At 38.1% G+C, this 22,102-nt stretch overlaps 1 protein-coding gene across 2 annotated transcripts; it reads left to right on the top strand.

The window, feature by feature from the left end:
* Positions 1-7,813: 7,813 nt before the first annotated feature.
* Positions 7,814-21,562, top strand: LOC311276673 (ecto-ADP-ribosyltransferase 5-like). Of its 2 annotated transcripts, none has more exons than XM_084386489.1 (3): positions 7,814-7,838; positions 20,476-20,563; positions 20,648-21,562. In XM_084386489.1, the coding sequence occupies exons 2-3, from the start codon at positions 20,513-20,515 to the stop codon at positions 21,404-21,406; spliced, it is 810 nt and encodes a 269-aa protein (XP_084242615.1). In that variant the 5' UTR covers positions 7,814-7,838; positions 20,476-20,512; the 3' UTR covers positions 21,407-21,562. The 2 variants fall into 2 exon arrangements, with proteins under 2 accessions (XP_084242615.1, XP_084242616.1); XM_084386490.1 differs by lacking the exon at positions 7,814-7,838 and adding an exon at positions 20,046-20,395.
* Positions 21,563-22,102: the final 540 nt, after the last annotated feature.

Raw genomic sequence — 22,102 nt, 5'->3', positions numbered from 1 at the left:
AGACCTGCTTTCCTCAAGCGTACACACTTTTTTTTTTTTGTCAGTTTCCAAACAAAACAAAACAAAACCAGTAAAAGAAGAGAGGTACTTCAAAAAATTGTCACTCTCAGAGGGTTAAACGTAATATTATATGAGCTGATTAATTATATGTTCACTTAAACTGCCTAAAAACTGAAACAACCCTGCATTTGTTAGCATCCAAATTAAATTGACAAAATTCATAATTTGTCAAAAAGCAGGTTGTAAACTGAGCCTAAATAATCATTTATCATGATACTTATGCAGTTTCAACTGTATATAATTTAGTTGTCCTTTTGTTACAGCACCACCCACTGGTCAAAGTGTATGCATCATATTTAACAAAACATTGTTAGAACATAATTTTGTTAGTTGGGGTTGCATCTGCTACTTTCACAGAGTCAGAACTGCTAAGTGTAAAACACTTAGATGTGTAAAGATTTTTTTTTTTTTTTTTGACCAGGAACTCAGTTTGTCCAGTGAGAAACCATATACCTTCTCCATTATGATGAGTTCACCAGTTCAGTTCACATCAATATCACACTTCAGTTGTTATACCTCAGAAAACACACACACACACACACACACACACACACACACACACACACACACACACACACACACACACGCACACGCACACGCACACACACATTACTAGTGATACAAAAAGCAACTTCAACCTCCTCATCTTTGAAGAGTTGTTGTCATCTGGCTGTAAACATATGACTTTTCTGATCTTCATCTCTCGTAGTTGCTCCTGATCTCCTGAAAACATAAAAAATAACAAGACAAGAGACAAGAGACAAAAAAGACAATATATATAGGAGGTAAAGTACAAGGTGAAGCTTATTGTGCAATACTACGCACATTGCTACTCTCTCTGTTTTTTTTTCATCAGATGCCCATCCTGACACACATTTACACTCTATGACAATTTGTCATATCCAATGTACCCAACCTGAATGTCTTTGTACTGTGGGGGAAACTCACGCTGACACGGGGAGAACCTGCAAACTCCACACAGAAAGGGTGGAGCCAGGACTTGAACCGGGACCGTCTTGCTGTGAGTCGACAGTGCTATACCCACTGAGTCACCGTGCCGCCCCTCTAGCACATTGCTACTGGAGTCATTTATTTAGTATTTGTGAGACGCTGTTTCTAGTTGTCTTTCATCATCGGTTCTTCTCTAGATCTAGAGCATCTGAGGGATTTCACTGAATCAAGTTAACAGAGTTTGTTTAATTGTAACTTTCACAGAGTCAGAACTGCTGACTCAATTCTTTCTGAATGCTGGTTTATACTTTCATCTCATACATTAAAATTCTGAAAGAGTTTTTTTTTTTTTTAGCATGCTAACATACACTAATACAGGATAGCAATTCACAAAAATGCGAGTAAAAAAAAAAACTTCTTGTTTCGTTACACAAACTTTCATTGTTGACTGATAGACTGTATTGATAGACAGGAAGAATTTGTGCTTGTGTTTGTGAAACCACAAATACACCAGGGCTTCAGAGGTGTTGCATTTTCAGATGAGCTGAACACTTTCCTACAGCTAAACATGAACTGGAAGCATCACCATCACACTACAGCTATATTGGCCTATATTCCTCACAGCAAGCTAAATATCTGATAATGAATATTTGCTCCATCGTAACACATTTCAATTTCGATAAGGATGTTTTGAACATGTGCCTTTTGTCTTTTTCACTGCTCAACATCTTAGAGCACAGGTTTATAAACGTTTGATGCCAATGAACCTCGAATATGCTAAATCCCCCTGTGGTCGACTTAATAATCTGTTTGTTTGAGCTGTTTTATCTGAAAGCAACTTGCACTGGCATATATGTCAGTGCCATTGTTTTGTCTCAAGATACACACTAGTAAAAAAAAATTCTAAGGCACGTTTATAAAAGCAACTTAAATATCCTAATTGAACTAAACCCTAATCCTGGCTTAATCTAAGCGCTGTCTGTGAAAACTGGCCTGAATTACATTTACATTTAGCTGACGCTTTTATCCAAAGCGACTTACAATTGCTATATATGTCAGAGGTCGCACGCCTCTGGAGCAACTAGGGGTTAAGTGTCTTGCTCAGGAACACATTGGTGTCTCACAGTGGATTCAAACCCGGGTCTCTCACACCAAAGGCATGTGTCTTATCCATTGCGCCACACCACCCCAAATAATTCGAATTATAGATCGAATTATAGATCTTAAAGGGATAGTTTACCCAAAAAAAGAAAATTCTGTCATTAATTACTCACCCTCATGTCGATCCAAACCTGATAAGACCTTCATTCATCTTCGGAACACAAATGAAGATCTTTTTGAGGAAACCTGAGAGCTTTCTGTCCCTCCATTGACAGCTATGCAACTGACACATTGAGGCATTAAAAAGTTCATAAAGAGATCGTAAATATAATCTATATGAATTGAGCGCTTTAGTCCAAATTTTCTGAAGAGACACGATCGCTTTATATAATAAACGTCTAGGTTACTATAACCCCTGTTTCCTGGAGGAGGGAACGCGAATGAACCTCATTGGTTCTTGCTGAAGCTCAAACTGAACACACATCTGTATACTGTATCCAGTGTAGACAGCGTCAGTGATTTTAATGAGTTTATTTTCTTTAGATGCAACGCTCACATCCAGTGTTGGCAAACGTCAGCCGCTAAGCATCTGAACTCCAGTGGGCGGGGCCTGTGATGCAATGATGTTGAACTATTCGTCGAAGTCTTGGAGGCAGTCATATGCAAATGTATTTGCCTGTGTGACGTCACAAATCCCACAATAGACAAACAAGACATTTTTGGAGCTTGATTAAATATGCTTTGTTTATAATGAGGAGGATGTTTTAAGCTATAAAACTTGCAGCATGTTTAAATGGTCTTTGACCTCTTATATGTCAAAAGATCGAGGGAAATTTAATTTATCATTTCATGTCTCCTTTAAATGTCTCCAAAACATGCTTAAATTGATAAAGTATATGTAGAACACTTTCCATTACAAAACGTGTTGCTATTTAGCTTTAAGTGCACTTCTGACTACAGTACCATCAACTATAGACAAAAAAATGAACTATTGTTTTATAATGCAAAAGTCATTATTCATTCCTTACAGATAAAACATTAAGAAATACACCTTTCTGAATATTTAAACTGAATCACATACCATTTTTCACTTTAACTCTGACAAAGCTTCAACACCGTTCTCACGAAAACCCCATAAGAGTCATTGCCACAGTGAACAGAGAAACAACCCACAAAAGTTTGGTTATCACACTATCAAAACCTACTGGACGTGTCGTGTCTTTTCTTCTCAGCATGCAATTATGACGACTGACAACTTGAATTAAAATAAAACTAACTGTTTGCTGAGGTTTTGAGCATTAAACAGGGATTCAATTGTTTCTGCAGCGCACATATTGAATCACATTCTTAGTTCTCTGCCATGTTCCTCACAGCTCTTACTCTCTCCAAAGCATTATGGGAAGTGCATTTTTAAAGCTGAACAGCCTAATATCAAGGCAGTTTACCCTGTTTCTGTTATTATTCAGCACTATTATGAACATTCACAACTATTATTATTCTAAATGATTCACAACAGGGGTGCATGTCATGTGTTTGTCTCTGTAATTGCTGCAAGCAGCTGTACTTACTCTTCAGATCTTAATTTCTAGATGTATCTTAAAAAAACACACCATTATTATGACCGCCGCTAGCGTAGCTAGCGAAAGCGGTCATATAGGGATTGTCAAAGTTTTTTTTTTTTTTTTTTTTGTCACCTTACTGAATTTTTCGTCAACGATACCAGGGACACCGAAGCACCGGGGAACATGAAATTTGGTGGGCATGTAGCCCCACTAGACTTCTAAGGAAAAATTTCGTTTGGTCCCCGGGGACCACTCCCCCCCTGCGCTGGGCCCCCCCAAACCCCAAAAAATGCAGTTTTTCCTAAATAACTACCTGAACCATGGCACCGAGGATGAAGAAATTTTTATGGTATGTTGGTCTACTAGACTTTTACAGAAAAATTTCGTTTGGTCCCCGGGGGCCACTTCCCCCCCCCCCGCGCTGGGGCCCCCTTAAATTTTTCGTCAACGATACCAGGGACACCGAAACACCGGGGAACATGAAATTTGGTGGGCATGTAGCCCCACTAGACTTCTAAGGAAAAATTTCGTTTGGTCCCCGGGGGCCACTCCCCCCCCGCGCTGGGCCCCCCCAAACCCCAAAAAATGCAGTTTTTCCTAAATAACTACCTGAACCGTGGCACCGAGGATGAAGAAATTTTTATGGTATGTTGGTCTACTAGACTTTTACAGAAAAATTTCGTTTGGTCCCCGGGGGCCACTTCCCCCCCCGCGCTGGGGCCCCCTTAAATTTTTTGTCAACGATACCAGGGACACCGAAGCACCGGGGAACATGAAATTTGGTGGGCATGTAGCCCCACTAGACTTCTAAGGAAAAATTTCGTTTGGTCCCCGGGGGCCACTCCCCCCCCGCGCTGGGCCCCCCCAAACCCCCAAAAATGCAGTTTTTCCTAAATAACTACCTGAACCGTGGCACCGAGGATGAAGAAATTTTGATGGTATGTTGCTCTTAAGGGCCCACATCAACCTAGCCCATAATCACTCATTTGTGATTTGCGCCCCTCCCATAAAAAATGAAAATGCAATATTATTCTGCTTTAATCGCCCCTATCTTCAGTGGAGATGTTCAGAACTGCACCATATTTCATGTGTATGATTAACTTGACATCCTCTGGGGGTATCCTCTGCTAAGTTTTGTAGAATTTCATCCATGGGGGGGTATAAAATAAATTCATTTATGTGCACATTTAGTGACTGTACACTCATCGGCCTGTAGATGGTGCTGTTGAGCGAAGGGTTGCTGGTTTAGGATGATACTGTCACACACACACATGCAGGAATACAAACAAACGCAAGCATGCACACACACTGACATCCACACGCACAGACACACACCCATACACACACATACAAATCCACATGCACAGACAGACACACACACACAAACACACACGCGCACACATGTACGCACACATACATACACGCACAGACACACACACACACACACACACAGACACACACATACACAAACACACACAAACACACACACATACACACACACACACACACACACACACACACACAGACAGACATGCACATACTATTACTTTTTTTAGGTATATACATAAACACACAATACAGCCAAATTACTCCACATCATTTATTTTTGTGGAAAGCCAGTGCAGGCCTGAGCGGCGGTCATATTTTGTACCGCGATGCGGTACATCTAGTTTAGTTTTGTGCTTAATAAGAATGAACTGAATGATGCACATTTCCATGATCATAATCTGGTGTCAGCCCTGCTTTCTGCTGGCACTGACATGACAGGAACGAGTTTGTCCTTTGTAAACCACAAATACACCACGCTTTCACAGGTGTTGCATTATGGAGAGTTAAACTATTCACACGAGCTGTTGCACAGTTGCTATATGTTCCAGTACTCAAGCACAGACATTTTCAGCGATATAAAAAAGCCACCATCCTCATCTCTTGGTTTGAAGAGTCGTTGTCGTCTGGCTGTGAGGGACTGACTTTTCTGATCTTCTCCTCTCCTCATTGAGCTCCTAAAAAAAGAGAAGAAGAATAAACTACTATTTTCTCAGGTAATTTTAGGGGACATTTTGAGTAATGGATTTAGTGAAACGCTGTTGTCTTTCATCATCTGTTCTTCACTAGATCTACTAGATCATCTGAGGGATTTGACTGAATCAAGATGCTGCTGATCATTGAAGCTCTTCTCATTTTAGCTGCTCTAGGACAGGTAAGCTTGTGTTCTAGTATGAATATTACAGACGTGAATACTGATGATGTGATCATTATGATTTCTGTTGCTGCAGGATCACAGAGCTGTTGCTGCTGTTGAAGGACAGATATATCCATTGGATATGGCACTGAATTCAGTTGATGACCAGTATGACGGTTGTAGAGAGAACATGGCGAATCTGGTGAAGACAAAATATCTGGGGGAGGAAATGTCTGACTCAGAATCTGAATTTGCAATAGCTTGGAAACATGCTGAAAAGAAATACACGCCACCAGGAGATAACTTGACAAAGAATCACTCAATTGCTATTTATGTGTACACAAACTCCATTTTAAAGCTATATGAGCATTTCAATGGTGCTGTTCGTAATGATAAGAAAAAATACAAAAACAAAACATTCGAATGGTATTCACTTTACTTTTTGTTAACAGACGCATTACAGATTCTGAAGAAAAAACAAAAAGGATGCTATTCAACTTATCGTGGTACAAATATTGAATTTAATAGGAATGTTCTGAACAAAGAGGTTCGTTTCGGTTCATTTGCTTCTTCCTCTTTTAATCGTAACAGAACAAGGTTTTTTGGAAATAAATCTTGTTTTGTAATCAAAACTTGTAAAGGTGCTGATCTGACAAAATATTCTAAGCTTCGTCATGAGAAAGAGGTGCTGATTCCTCCATATGAGAAGTTTAAAGTCACTGCTGTCAAGACAAGAAGAGATCAGAAAGATCTGTGGTGTGACACTGTGTTCACTTTGAAAAGCACTGGAACAAGAAGTGACCTGAACTGTGCAGTGGCATTTAATAAACCATAGCAAAGTACTATGAATCATACTGAAAGTTCTGAACAAAGTGCTTTAAATTTATAGGAATTAATCATGCACATCAGCTCAAACATTGTTCCCTTTTGGTTTAGTTCATTTATACTTTGTCAGAAAACACAATTAATATAATTTCAACAAAATTAAATAAAGGTATTTTTAAGTGACCCAGTTCAGTGGCCTCAAAGTGATTATATATGTGTCTTGAATTCATTTCTTCATTCATGCTTGCATCTTTTTGCATCACTTTACTGAACATTTACAGCATTGTCAGCAGTAGCTTATTGACTGAATGACTTTCTAAGTGCAATGCAGCTTGCAGCAATAATTTCTATATTTCAATATTATCAATATGCTAAAAAGTTTTTGCTTCTTGTTGAATTTAATTGGTTTAATTGGTTTTTATTTATTATTATTTAAATTTAAGTTAATATTTTTACCTTAGTGATGTTTGTGGTTTTCATTGTGCAGAAGAGTGACGCTTGTGGTTTTGTTGTGTTTGGCTGTGTAACACCATGACGCTTTATGAAATGAGCAATAGCTGCTAAAACCTGTGAAATGACGAGTCTCTTCTTAAGTGTTCATCCCTTTACATTCAGTCTAAAATTATGTTGCTAACTAGCAGAAAATGAAAAATTAACAGCTATTGCATTTCTTTCAACAAAATATAATTTGTTTGAATGGAATTATTCTATTCATTTTATATACATTAAATGGGTGGAAATTTTCCTCAATTTAATTAAGTTCATTGAATAAAATAATAATAATAATAAGCTTGTGAAATATATGCAAGATTATGACTCATCTTAAGCAGAGAGAAACTGAGTTTGTCCTGCATGAAACCACAGGTCTTCAAAAGTGTTGCATTATCAGATGAGCCTGATGCTTCATGATTATTTTATCTCTATAGTGCATGAAACCACAGGCCACAAGTGACAATCAGGTGATCTAAACCATTTATATGGCCAAGATGCATCACAAACACACACATTATCAGCAAAATAAAAAGGCACCTTCCTCATTTGAGTCGTTGTCGTCTGACTGTCAATGACTTTTCAGATCTTCTCTCGTCGTTGCTTCTGAAAAACAATGAAAAGAAACAGACACAGAACCTGACAAAAAGAGACAACAGTATTTTCAGGTGAGTTTAGGGTTAAAGTACAGGGTCAATACTCACATGGCAATTTTTTTCTGGCCCAGCTCCGCCCCTTTTTTTGTGTCTCTGATACAAGTTTGTCATAACAAAAAAAAAATGCAAGAGAAACTCTGCTCAGATGATTATGTTCACTCTTTTGCACTTATCATCATCATCATGTAGTAGTCTGATTAAATGTTCCTAGAGTCTAATCTCTGATTAATTTGTTCAATTAAATTGTAAATTTCTCATGCCAGTACTGAGGAAAAGGATTCATATCTTTGAATAAAAGTTTGAATTTGGATCTGTTCCTGGTATAACTTGAGAGAGATAGGTCTGAGAATTAAATATTGATCTTTTACTGAATTCAACAGTAAGCAGTTCAATCATGCGCATCACATGTGGATCCACATGCACAAACAGCAGCTTCTTTGCTGCTTTTCAAGCGAAGTTTAACTGCGGTATTTACATGACTACAACATTTTGGGGGCCTGAAAACGCAAGACTTTGAAAATGGGTTTCAAAGGTTTTGAAAACTTTGCATTTACCATCTCCTTATAAACCACAAAAACGTGAATTTATGAAAACGGTATGCGTATTAAGTGTTTGCGTAGTGTTTCTTTACAAAGTGACATCGCCAGCTACTGGACCTAGCAAGCATAATACAACCTTTTTAGTCATTATCGCAAATCCGTGTGAACAGGGTTTGTTTCGACAATGTTGTTGTCTGTTTTTAGTACATTGTTTTTGTGTAAACATACCCTTAGATTTCCCCCATTAGAATGTCATAAATATTCACATACAACTTTCAAATCTCACTCTACAACAGTTCCTCACTAAAAGCATCACATCCCGAAGATTTTATACAGTGCATAAATAAACTGTTGTTTGCTGTGATCATGATGTGCCATCATTGCCACACATGACCCAGCTCAAGCTGACAGGAGGCCAGCAGTGCCAGCTTGAGGACACATTCAGGCCAAGATCACTTATGTATAACACATCAGTGAACATTACAGGTTTAAGTGATTATAAAAATTAAAAATAAAATTAAAAATCTGTCCGAAAATACTAGTAATCCACAGACCCTTCACAAGTGTTGCATTATCAGATGAGATGAACAAAGACAGCTGGAAGACGATGAGAAGATTTGTTCTCTCAAAAGGGCAAGAAACTGAGCGATAACAGAGGAAGAGATGTTATCTGCGAGAATTTTGCATGCATCACCAGTTTAAGACCATCCCATTTTTTCATAGTTGAATCATTTGAATATATGGAGTGATAATGTTTATGTAGGCTATGACCATTTTCAATAGGATAAATAACAAATGACCTAGGCTACTATACTGCTTCACCAAATATTTTGCATCTGGCTGTCCCAGAAGAAAGATGACCAATCGTTGCGATTTTCTGTGGTCGTGGTTCCACCTAGTAGTTCTACTTCGTCTATTGGTCTATTTTCCCCAAGCAATGACTGCGTCCATATTCTCCTCTTTCACTTCCTCTGTTTTTCAGCACACATAAAAAACATTCATCTGGCTCTAAGATGCATCTACTGATTTACAAATTATTTAGTTTTGCCCTAAATATGAATGACCTGAATGATGCACATTTCCTTGATCATGTTAACTTTGTTTTATGCTGGTACTGACATGACGAGATTGTCCTTTGTGAAACCACACATTTCTTAATTTATACTTGCATTTACTTGCATCTTTCAGATTACTGAACATTTGTAGTGCTTTCTGTCTAGCTGTCTGCAATATCATACTGACTGAATGAGTGCAATGCAGCAATATTTTCAATATATGCTAAAGTGTTTTTGCTTCTTGTTGAATTTAATTTATTTCAATGAACTTTGGAAATGAAAATTTTTATATATTTTTGTTGATATATATATATATTTTATCTTAGTGATGTTGGAGTGTTTGTGGTTTTCATTGTGCAGAAGAGTGACGCTTGTGGTTTTGTTGTGTTTGGCTGTGTAACACCATGACGCTTTATGAAATGAGCAATAGCTGCTAAAACCTGTGAAATGACGAGTCTCTCCTTAAGTGTTCATCCCTTTACATTCAGTCAAAAATTATGTTGAAAATTAAAAAGATTTTAAGTAAATAACTGAAAAATTAATTTTCTTTCAAAAAATATTAGGCTATTTGTTTGATTTGACTCAATCTATTCTTCTTATATACTTAAAAAGGGTGGGAAGTTTTCCTCTATTTAATTAAGTTCACTAAATTATTTTTTTAAATCAGCTTGTGAAATGTATGCAAGATTATGACTCATCTTAAGCAGAGAGAAACTCAGAGTTTGTCCTGCATGAAACCACAGGTCTTCAAAAGTGTTGCATTATCAGATGAGCCTGTTGCTTCATCATTATTTTATCTCTATAATGATCTCACAGTGACTCAAATATATTTGTGAATGTGAAAAACTTACTTTGTTGTCCCACCACAACTCTAAAGTAAGTTTTTGGAAATGTTCCTTGTGACTAATAAAATATTTCTTGAAGCCTTCCTGAAAAGTGCTGATTCCATGAGAGATATTTATTATTAAAATAAATCAGAGAAATAAGACAGGGCCAAACTGTGAATTATCATTAATTGATATCATTCATCATTCTAGTTGCTTTAACTTAACTATAACATTTAATAGTTTGATTAATTCTGAATGAAAATCAGTCTTTACAAGTTTTAACTCAGATGTTCAAATTGCAGAGAGAGGAAAAACAATGTTTTCATCACCACTTTTGTCTGTGAAGCATTGTAATGATACAACTTACTAAAATTGGTATCTCAGATTGAGTTCATTGACTGGTTACAGAGGACAGGAAGAACTTCATATGAGTTGAGTATAATGCATATATTTACAACTTACTTATTTTATATATTTTTTAAACTCAGTTTCAGGGTTCTGTCACTCCTGTTTATTCTTGGTTTTGGTGACAGAACTCTGCTATCGTCTCATCTTGGTGAGCGTGTGGTTTTGAGCTCGCTCAGGCCGTGCGTTCTTCTGTCCAATGAGTTGTTTAGTGTGCGGAGCGGGGTGTTCGGATCCCGTCACTTCAGTTTGGTCTCGGCTTATAAGTGTACTCATTGGCTGTGTGTTCGTAACATTTTTTGTTTGAGCACATGACTTGTGATTGTTGTGATTCATTTTTTCTTTGTTCTGTTTAGTGCAGGGGTCTCCAAACTCGGTCCTGGAGGGCCACTGTCCTGCAGAATTTAGCTCCAGCCCTGATAAACTTTCATGCCTGTATCTCTCTAGTAATCCTGAAGAAATTGACTACGTTTACATGCAGCCAATAACCCGTTCAAAACCGGAATATTAGCAATAACCCGGTCGCACACGGCCATGTAAACACCGGCAAAAACCCGAATATGATCCCTGGAGTACCCCTTTTCTAACCCGAATATTTGGTCATGTAAATGCGTATCGGCATATCCCCATCAAAAGGAACATTGACTACGTTTACATGCAGCCAATAACCCGTTCAAAACCGGGATATTAGTAATAACCCGGTCGCGCACGGCCATGTAAACACCGGCAAAAACCCGGATATGACCCCTGGGGTACGCCTTTTCTAACCCGAATATTTGGTCATGTAAACGCGTATCGGCATATCCCCATCAAAAGGAACATTGATTTGTGTTTTGCGCATGTTCTATTCGCAAGGAATCTTGGTCTTTTGAGTAGAGACGGCGCATACAGAAACCCGCGTGCAGTATACCGGAAGTAAACAAGAAGTAGAGGTAAACATGGCGAGACGCAGCACAGCAACACACTTTTGGAGCGAGGAGGAAAGCGCAAACAAAGGCGATTGCTATCTGCCCCGAACTATTCATTATCCGCGTGCTGCTGCTGCTGTTGTTGTTGTCTTTGGATACAGGAAAAAGAATCGGAAATGATGCATATTGCGCCTTAAGGAAGTCCGTACGTCCAGACGCTAACCGTGTGTCGCCGTTTACATCGGGATATTGCAAATTCCATGTATACAGGAGTAACTCTCTCTGCTCACGCATGTAAACGGGTTATTCCGAATGTTTCAGAAACCCAAATAGTGACCCTAACCCGACCATAACCTGGATATTGGCTGCATGTAAACGTAGTCATTGATTTGTGTTTTGCGCATGTTCTATTCGCAAGGAATCTTGGTCTTTTGAGTAGAGACGGCGCATACAGAAACCCGCGTGCAGTATACCGGAAGTAAACAAGACGTAGAGGTAAACATGGCGAGACGCAGCACAGCACCACACTTTTGGAGCGAGGAGGAAAGCGCAAACAAAGGCGATCGCTATCTGCCCCAAACTATTCATTATCCGCGTGCTGCTGCTGTTGTTTTTGTCTTTGGATACAGGAAGAAGAATCGGAAATGACACATAATGCATCTTAAGGTTGTCCAGACTCTAACCGTGCGTCGCCGTTTACATCGGGATATTGCTAATTGATTACAAATTCCATGTATACAGGAGTAACTCTCTCTGCTCACGCATGTAAACGGGTTTATTACGAATGTTTCAGAAACCCAAATAGTGACCTTAACCCGACCATAACCCGAATATTGACAGTTTGTAAACGTCAATGATTAGCTGGTTCAGATGTGTTTGATTAGGGTCCCAGATAGCAAGCAACCATCGAAACAATGTTAAATCGATGATACTGTGTCAATGTTAACTGCATTGAATCAACATTACTTTTGCAACTGCAATATTTTTAAATTTCATCCAAAATCAATGGTGATGGCCTTGAATCAATGTTACAATGTGATGCTGGTTCAACATCATGTTTGCACTCTCAGACAATGAAACACAACAACTATAACATGAAATCAACTGGAAATAAAATAAGACCATAAATCTCTCAAGATCTCAGCAGAAGGTCTTTTTGAGAATTAACAGAGGTTTAGATGTTGATGTTTTATCAAAAAAAAAAATGGTTACCATTATGTTGATCGGTGTTTCTTTTAGTTGGTCAGTTTGGCTCTTGGCTTTTTATGTGAGTTTGTAGTCTTTGCAACAAATATGATCAGGAGTCTGTGCCATGATGAACAAACAAACTCAGGGTTACAGGATTAGTTTTGAGTTGATCAAAACAAACCAATCCAACCAGGCTTTGTTGGTACCGTAATTCTGATCATCAACTTACTCTGTCAACTCAGGCTTTGATCCTGAGTTTAGGTGTGACATCAGCAGTGATTCACTACAGAATGTTACGAGATTGAAAAATCACAGCAAGAATAAAAAAGCTGTCTATGAAAGAGGACAACTAAAATAAGAAGTATTGCTATATCAGTGCAAGTAAAAGTTGTAAAGTTAGTTTATACATTTGATAAAGGTAGAGAAAATGTAACATTTAACCTCACATATAGTCATTTTATAGCTTTATCTATTGGTTCTAAAGCATATTTATATGTGTCATTTTTAAGTTTTGAAAAGTTTTGGACAATCTCTCAAATTTCTTCAGTTACAAATGATTTTTATCACATCAGTGGAGTTCATTACCTTCTTTTCTTATCACTTTTAAGTTCCAAAAGTGAATCAATCAATTCAAATTACAAGGAATGCAATTGTTTTACTGCAGTTCTTTCTCTGTTAAAGCAGAAAAGTTGATCTGCTTTATCAATGCACAAATGTTCTCCATGAACACCTGCAATTGGTGATAAAGCACAAACTTAAATGAGAGTCAAGGGTCAAGAGCCCAACTAAAGCAAACACTGATCTCCATGATGGTGACCTAAAATGAAACATTTTCAATAAGACATCAACATCTAAACCTCTGTTAATTCTCAATTAGAACTTCTGTAGACGTCTGACAGAAATAAAGTCAGTCTGGTTAGTAATAAGTGAAGATGGTAATGCTTTGTGGAGTTGTTTAATCAGATCTTGATAGAGTTAATGTCTTTTATCTTCAGTTTACCTAAGGCTGTGTCTGAATAAAGTTGTAGTTTGTGTTCTTATTACTCTTTCAAAAGATGATTGAAATAATGTTTCAGGAACATCAAACTAACCTTTAAATAACATTCTAGTAACATTAAGGAAACTGGATATTTTTATGTTCTTGGAATGTTAGAAATAAATGTTCCTATAATGTTGAATGTTAAATCAAAATTAAGTTGAAAGAACGTTTGAGGAACATTATACCTTTTAAAACACATTCCTCTAACGTCAAGAAAACCGGACATTTTTCACGTTCCCAGAACCAACACTGAATATTTGGAGGACATTCTTATAACAAAAGTCTGTTAGCTGGGTATGGCAATGAACACCGCTAAAAGCCAAACCACTTTCATGGTGCCTAAAACCCAGGGTTGGCGCAAACTAAACTGAAACATATCGGGCTAGCCACCTAAACCGGCTTCATGGTATAGGCCCCTGGTGATATAGTTTGCAGCATCATAATTCACTAATCGTATCTCTGACCAAAAGTGCTCTTTTGTTATTAATAGATTATATTCAACAACAATATTTACTTGCCACAGATCAGACATTCTGAATTTTTAAATACATTATTGTGACAAGCTTCATACAGCAATGCATGTTGAGAAGCACCATAAAACCAGCATACATGAAGCATGTCACCATTGTTGAGATTCATATGCTGATTCTTGATGTATGTGTCTGTCTAAAAAAATAAATAATGCAGTTTGTGGTGAATATAATCTACTAATAAGCACTTTTGGTCAGGGGTAAAAATTGTGAATTATAATTATAATAATTATGCTAAAAACTATATCACCTGATCGTCTTTGTTTGTGGTTTACTTTGCAACAAAGTATGTGTTTTTGTAAACACTGTTACAAAGACCACAAACTCACATGAAAAGTAATTTGTTGTGGGACACCACACCACAACAAATGACTGTCCCTTCAAATAGTGCCCTATTTGAGGGTATAGGGGGCAATTTCGGACACATCCCTTGTGTTTATACTGTGCCAGTTTGTCATCAAATGTTCCAGTCTTGAGTTGCCCAGTCAAACTGCTGCTCATGTTTTCTCCCATGGGGTAGTTTTTTTTTTGTTTTTTTTTGTTTCATGTTATTATTAATAAAAAGCCCATCTTGAGTCTTCGCCTCATATACCTTTACCTCAACCCACACTCAGGGATAGGTCTAGGATTTGGATTAGGGATGAATGGTATGTTTTCATTAACTATTTCAGGCAAATTCACCATCATGTACCATTATTACACATTCTGAAGAGATCAGGTTGAAAAACATCTTCGACAAGTTTAACCAGTGTAAAACCACACATATAGACAAGATCTTCACAAGTGATAATCAGAAGATCTAAATTTAGATGACCTAGATGCATTAGTCACGCTATTAACACACACCATCAACAATATAAATAAGGCACCCTCCTCATCTCTTATTGTCTGAAGCTGATCTTCTCCTCTCATCATTGCTGAACTCCTGAAAAATAACGCAAAGAAAACAGAATCTGACAAAAGAGACAACAGAATTGTCAGGTAAGTTTAGGGTTAAAATAAAATGTCAATATAACACTTCCATAAGTGTAATAATAATCAGATTTAAGTTTTATTGTCCAGATCTGTGTACTTAATAATCTGTTTGTTTGAGCTGTTTTATCTGAAAGCAACTTGCACTGGCATATTATGTCAGTGCCATTGTTTTGTCTCAAGATGCACACTAGTAAAAAAAATTTCTAAGGCACGTTTATAAAAGCAACTTAAATATCCTAATTGAACTAAACCCTAATCCTGGCTTAATCTAAGCGCTGTCTGTGAAACCTGGCCAGAATTACATTTACATTTAGCTGACGCTTTTATCCAAAGCGACTTACAATTGCTATGTGGCAGATGATGATAGTGAGGACGGAGGATCAGGAGAGAGATGAGAGAGTGTAGAGCCTGCGGTAAGCAGAACTACTTTCAAAACACTTAGGCTATGTCATGATGGAGTGTAGGAACCCATAACCCAGTTACAGATTATTTCCACATCTGCATAGTTGACGATTACCGCAATTCACTAGAAATTTAATGACAGGCGTTTGTAAACCATGTTTTCCGCCAAAATAAAAGCTTGATGCAGTTTGCGTCAAAATAAAAGATCATGTGCTTATCTCTTTCAAGTATAGAAATTGTTACAAAACTAATTATGAAAGTGTCCTTTATTTTTTAGTGCATTTGTTTTACAAAATATGGCTATTACTGTCATTGGATTAATATTATAACTATTATATAGTAGGTGTAATGTAAATAGACACTGTAACTAAAAGAGGTTTGAATTTTTCTTTGTTTAATTTGGACACTGAATATGGGTTGGAGCTTTTAATTTTGAACTCTCAAAGTGCACCAGATTGATGAATTTAACATTAAAGGGATACTCCACTTTTTTCGGAAATAAGCTCATTTTACAACTCCCCCAGAGTTAAACAGATGAGTTTTACCGTTTTAGAATCCATTCAGCCGAACTCCGGGTCTGACGGTACCACTTTTAGCATAGCTTAGCATAGATCATTGATTCTGATGAGTCCAGTAGCATTTCTTTCAAAATGACCAAAGAGTTTCAATATTTGTACTATTTAAAACTTGACTCTTCTGTAGTTAAACCGTGTACTAAGATCGACGGAAAATGAAAAGTTGCATTCCAGCGTAATAATCAAGGAACTATGTGGCTGTACCATGGGTGCAGCAGGCGTAATGATATGACGCAGCGCCTGAAAATAGTCCCCAGCTCGGTAACTTCTTCCAACGTGACCGGGACTAAGTTTGTCTAACCTATTAGACCTATTTTCAGGCGCTGCGTCATATCATTACGCCTGCTGCACTCATGGTACAGCCACACAGTTCCTTGATTATTACGCCGGAATGAGAGTAGTTCCTAGTCATATAGGCTTAGAAAATCGCAACTTTTCATTTTCCGTCGATCTTAGTACACGGTTTAACTACAGAAGAGTCAAGTTTTAAATAGTAAAAATATTGAAACTCTTTGGTCATTTTGAAAGAAATGCTACTGGACTCATCAGAATCAATGATCTGTGCTAAGCTATGTTAAAAGTGGTACCGTCAGACCCGGAGTTCGGCTGAATGGATTCTAAAACGGTAAAACTCAACTGTTTAACTCTGGGGGAGATGTAAAATGAGCTTATTTCCGAAAAAAGTGGAGTATCCCTTTAAAATGCACAAAATTTTCTCACGGGGGGGCATGCCCCCGAACCCCCCTAGAAGAACCAAGGTCCACCCACCACAGTTTTAACAAAAAATCCTGTAAGAAACACTTGTATTGCTATGCCAGAGCCGCTTATAGCTCGCCTTAGGATTCACCACTGTGGAGTATAGTTCGACTGTATTAATAAATGTCAAATTTGTACTTATTTCATCTGTAAACTCTCACTCGTTCCTATACTCACTCATTACATGGCATTAGTGGTTTTAATGAATAGGAGTTGGTATGCATATAATTAAGGGCGTGCAAAGATGGGTGGTGTTTATGATCATATAGTGGGCCGGTCTGGGCCAAAATGCCCGGGCCGATTTTTTGTCCCAGTCCAGCCCTGGCTATATATGTCAGAGGTCGCACGCCTCTGGAGCAACTAGGGGTTAAGTGTCTTGCTCAGGAACACATTGGTGTCTCACAGTGGATTCAAACCCGGGTCTCTCACACCAAAGGCATGTGTCTTATCCATTGCGCCACACCACCCCAAATATTTCGAATTATAGATCGAATTATAGATCTTAAAGGGATAGTTTACCCAAAAAAAGAAAATTCTGTCATTAATTACTCACCCTCATGTCGATCCAAACCTGATAAGACCTTCATTCATCTTCGGAACACAAATGAAGATCTTTTTGAGGAAACCTGAGAGCTTTCTGTCCCTCCATTGACAGCTATGCAACTGACACATTGAGGCATTAAAAAGTTCATAAAGAGATCGTAAATATAATCTATATGAATTGAGCGCTTTAGTCCAAATTTTCTGAAGAGACACGATCGCTTTATATAATAAACGTCTAGGTTACTATAACCCCTGTTTCCTGGAGGAGGGAACGCGAATGAACCTCATTGGTTCTTGCTGAAGCTCAAACTGAACACACATCTGTATACTGTATCCAGTGTAGACAGCGTCAGTGATTTTAATGAGTTTATTTTCTTTAGATGCAACGCTCACATCCAGTGTTGGCAAACGTCAGCCGCTAAGCATCTGAACTCCAGTGGGCGGGGCCTGTGATGCAATGATGTTGAACTATTCGTCGAAGTCTTGGAGGCAGTCATATGCAAATGTATTTGCCTGTGTGACGTCACAAATCCCACAATAGACAAACAAGACATTTTTGGAGCTTGATTAAATAAATGCTTTGTTTATAATGAGGAGGATGTTTTAAGCTATAAAACTTGCAGCATGTTTAAATGGTCTTTGACCTCTTATATGTCAAAAGATCGAGGGGAATTTAATTTATCATTTCATGTCTCCTTTAAATGTCTCCAAAACATGCTTAAATTGATAAAGTATATGTAGAACACTTTCCATTACAAAACGTGTTGCTATTTAGCTTTAAGTGCACTTCTGACTACAGTACCATCAACTATAGACAAAAAAATGAACTATTGTTTTATACTGCAAAAGTCATTATTCATTCCTTACAGATAACACATTAAGAAATACACCTTTCTGAATATTTAAACTGAATCACATACCATTTTTCACTTTAACTTTGACAAAGCTGCAACACCATTCTCACAAAACCCCCATCGTAAGTGTCATTGCCACAGTGAACAGAGAAAAACCCCACAAAAGTTTGGTTATCACGCTATCAAAACCTACTGGACGTGTCGTGTCTTTTCTTCTCAGCATGCAATTATGACGACTGACAACTTGAATTAAAATAAAACTAACTGTTTGCTGAGGTTTTGAGCATTAAACAGGGATTCAATTGTTTCTGCAGCGCACATATTGAATCACTTTCTTAGTTCTCTGCCCTGTTCCTCACAGCTCTTACTCTCTCCAAAGCATTATGGGAAGTGCATTTTTAAAGTGAACAGCCTAATATCAAGGCAGCTTACCCTGTTTCTGTTATTATTCAGCACTATTATGAACATTCACAACTATTATTATTCTAAATGATTCACAACAGGGGTGCATGTCATGTGTTTGTCTCTGTAATTGCTGCAAGCAGCTGTACTTCTCTTCAGATCTTAATTTCTAGATGTATCTTAAAAAAACACACCATTATTATGACCGCCGCTAGCGTAGCTAGCGAAAGCGGTCATATAGGGATTGTCAAAGTTTTTTTTTTTTTTTTTTTTCGTCACCTTACTGAATTTTTCGTCAACGATACCAGGGACACCGAAGCACCGGGGAACATGAAATTTGGTGGGCATGTAGCCCCACTAGACTTCTAAGGAAAAATTTCGTTTGGTCCCCGGGGGCCACTCCCCCCCCGCGCTGGGCCCCCCCAAACCCCAAAAAATGCAGTTTTTCCTAAATAACTACCTGAACCGTGGCACCGAGGATGAAGAAATTTTTATGGTATGTTGGTCTACTAGACTTTTACGGAAAAATTTCGTTTGGTCCCCGGGGGCCACTTCCCCCCCCGCGCTGGGGCCCCCTTAAATTTTTCGTCAACGATACCAGGGACACCGAAACACCAGGGAACATGCAATTTGGTGGGCATGTAGCCCCACTAGACTTCTAAGGAAAAATTTCGTTTGGTCCCCGGGGACCACTCCCCCCCCGCGCTGGGCCCCCCCAAACCCCAAAAAATGCAGTTTTTCCTAAATAACTACCTGAACCGTGGCACCGAGGATGAAGAAATTTTTATGGTATGTTGGTCTACTAGACTTTTACGGAAAAATTTCGTTTGGTCCCCGGGGGCCACTTCCCCCCCCCGCGCTGGGGCCCCCTTAAATTTTTCGTCAACGATACCATGGACACCGAAACACCGGGGAACATGAAATTTGGTGGGCATGTAGCCCCACTAGACTTCTAAGGAAAAATTTCGTTTGGTCCCCGGGGGCCACTCCCCCCCCCGCGCTGGGCCCCCCCAAACCCCAAAAAATGCAGTTTTTCCTAAATAACTACCTGAACCGTGGCACCGAGGATGAAGAAATTTTTATGGTATGTTGGTCTACTAGACTTTTACGGAAAAATTTCGTTTGGTCCCCGGGGGCCACTCCCCCCCCCCGCGCTGGGGCCCCCTTAAATTTTTCGTACCGCGATGCGGTACATCTAGTTTAGTTTTGTGCTTAATAAGAATGAACTGAATGATGCACATTTCCATGATCATAATCTGGTGTCAGCCCTGCTTTCTGCTGGCACTGACATGACAGGAACGAGTTTGTCCTTTGTAAACCACAAATACACCACGCTTTCACAGGTGTTGCATTATGGAGAGTTAAACTATTCACACGAGCTGTTGCACAGTTGCTATATGTTCCAGTACTCAAGCACAGACATTTTCAGCGATATAAAAAAGCCACCTTCCTCATCTCTTGGTTTGAAGAGTCGTTGTCGTCTGGCTGTGAGGGACTGACTTTTCTGATCTTCTCCTCTCCTCATTGAGCTCCTAAAAAAAGAGAAGAAGAATAAACTACTATATTCTCAGGTAATTTTAGGGGACATTTTGCCATTTGAGTAATGGATTTAGTGAAACGCTGTTGTCTTTCATCATCTGTTCTTCACTAGATCTACTAGATCATCAGAGGGATTTGACTGAATCAAGATGCTGCTGATCATTGAAGCTCTTCTTCTCATTTTAGCTGCTCTAGGACAGGTAAGCTTGTGTTCTAGTATGAATATTACAGACTTGAATACTGATGATGTGATCATTATGATTCCTGTTTTCCTGTTGCTTCAGGATCACAGAGCTGCTGTTGAAGGGCAGATATTTCCATTGGATATGGCACTGGATTCTGTTGATGACCAGTATATGGGCTGTAGAGATGAAATGGCAAATCGAGTGGAGACAGAACTTCTAAAGGAAGAACTCAATAACTTGAATATTTTTAAAACGGCTTGGGGAAAAGCGAAAAAGACTGTCAAGATCCAAAAGAAAGGTTTGAAAGAGAATCATGAAATTGCCATTTATGTGTACAGTGATACTCTTGTATTTGATAAATTCAATCCTGCCACTCGTCGTGATAAAAAGCAGTACAAACACAAGACATACAAATGGTATTCACTTCACTTTCTGTTAACAGATGCAATTCAGATTCTGAACAATTTAAACAAACAAACAAACAAACAAAACAAATGCTGTACAACTTATCGTGGCACTACAGTTGAGTTTAAGTATGTTCTGAACACAGAGGTTCGTTTCGGCTCATTTTCCTCCTCCTCTCCTGATCGTAATGTAGCACAAAGGTTTGGAACTAAGTCTTGTTTTGAAATCTACACATGTGAAGGCGCTGATATAACAAAATATTCTAAGCTTCGTCATGAGAAAGAGGTGCTGATTCCTCCATATGAGAAGTTTAAAGTCACTGCTGTCAAGACCAGAAGTGATCAGAAAGATCTCTGGTGTGAAACTATGTTTGAGTTGAAAAGCTCTGGAATAAGAAGTGACCTGAACTGTGCTCTGTTCAGGAAAATAACCAAGACCAAAAGAAAGTACTGAGAATCATACTGAAATTACTGAATAAACTGCTTTGAATTTATGATATAATCATGTACATCATCTCCAACATTATTTCCTCTTGGTTTAGTTCAATAATCATTTGTTAAAAAACACAATTTGTTTAATTTCAACAACATGAAATAAAGTTATTTTAAGTGACCCAATCCAGTGGCCTCAGACTGATTTTATATGCATCTAATTTCTTAATTTATATTTATATATTTTTGCATCATATTACTGAACAGTCTATCTAACAAACTTTCAGAGATAGCATATTGACTGCTAAATGACCTTCTGAGTGCATTATATACACATATAATATGTAACTGTGTGAAATAAACTTTATTTATTTAAAACACTATTTATTCACACAGTTACATATTATATACATATAATATGCAACTGTGTGAAATAAACTTTATTTATTTGTTTGTGGTTTTCATTGTACAGAAGAGTGACGCTTGTGGTTTTGTTGTGTTTGGCTTTACTAACACCATAACGCTTTATGAAATGAGCAATAGCTGCTAAAACCTGTGAAATGACGAGTCTCTTCTTAAGTGTTCATCCCTTTACATTCAGTCAAAAATAATGTTGCTAGTAAGTAGATAAAAGAAAATAATTGAAAACTTTGATTAATTCAATTAGTTTAACAAAATGTCCAGTTGTTTAAATTCTAGTCTTCTTATATGAACTTTA

The sequence above is a fragment of the Rutilus rutilus genome, assembly GCF_951802725.1.
Source record: "Rutilus rutilus genome assembly, chromosome: 1".
Lineage (NCBI taxonomy): Eukaryota > Metazoa > Chordata > Actinopteri > Cypriniformes > Leuciscidae > Rutilus > Rutilus rutilus.
Note: the sequence above shows the minus strand (reverse complement) of the source record. Positions and strands in the feature narration are given on the sequence as shown.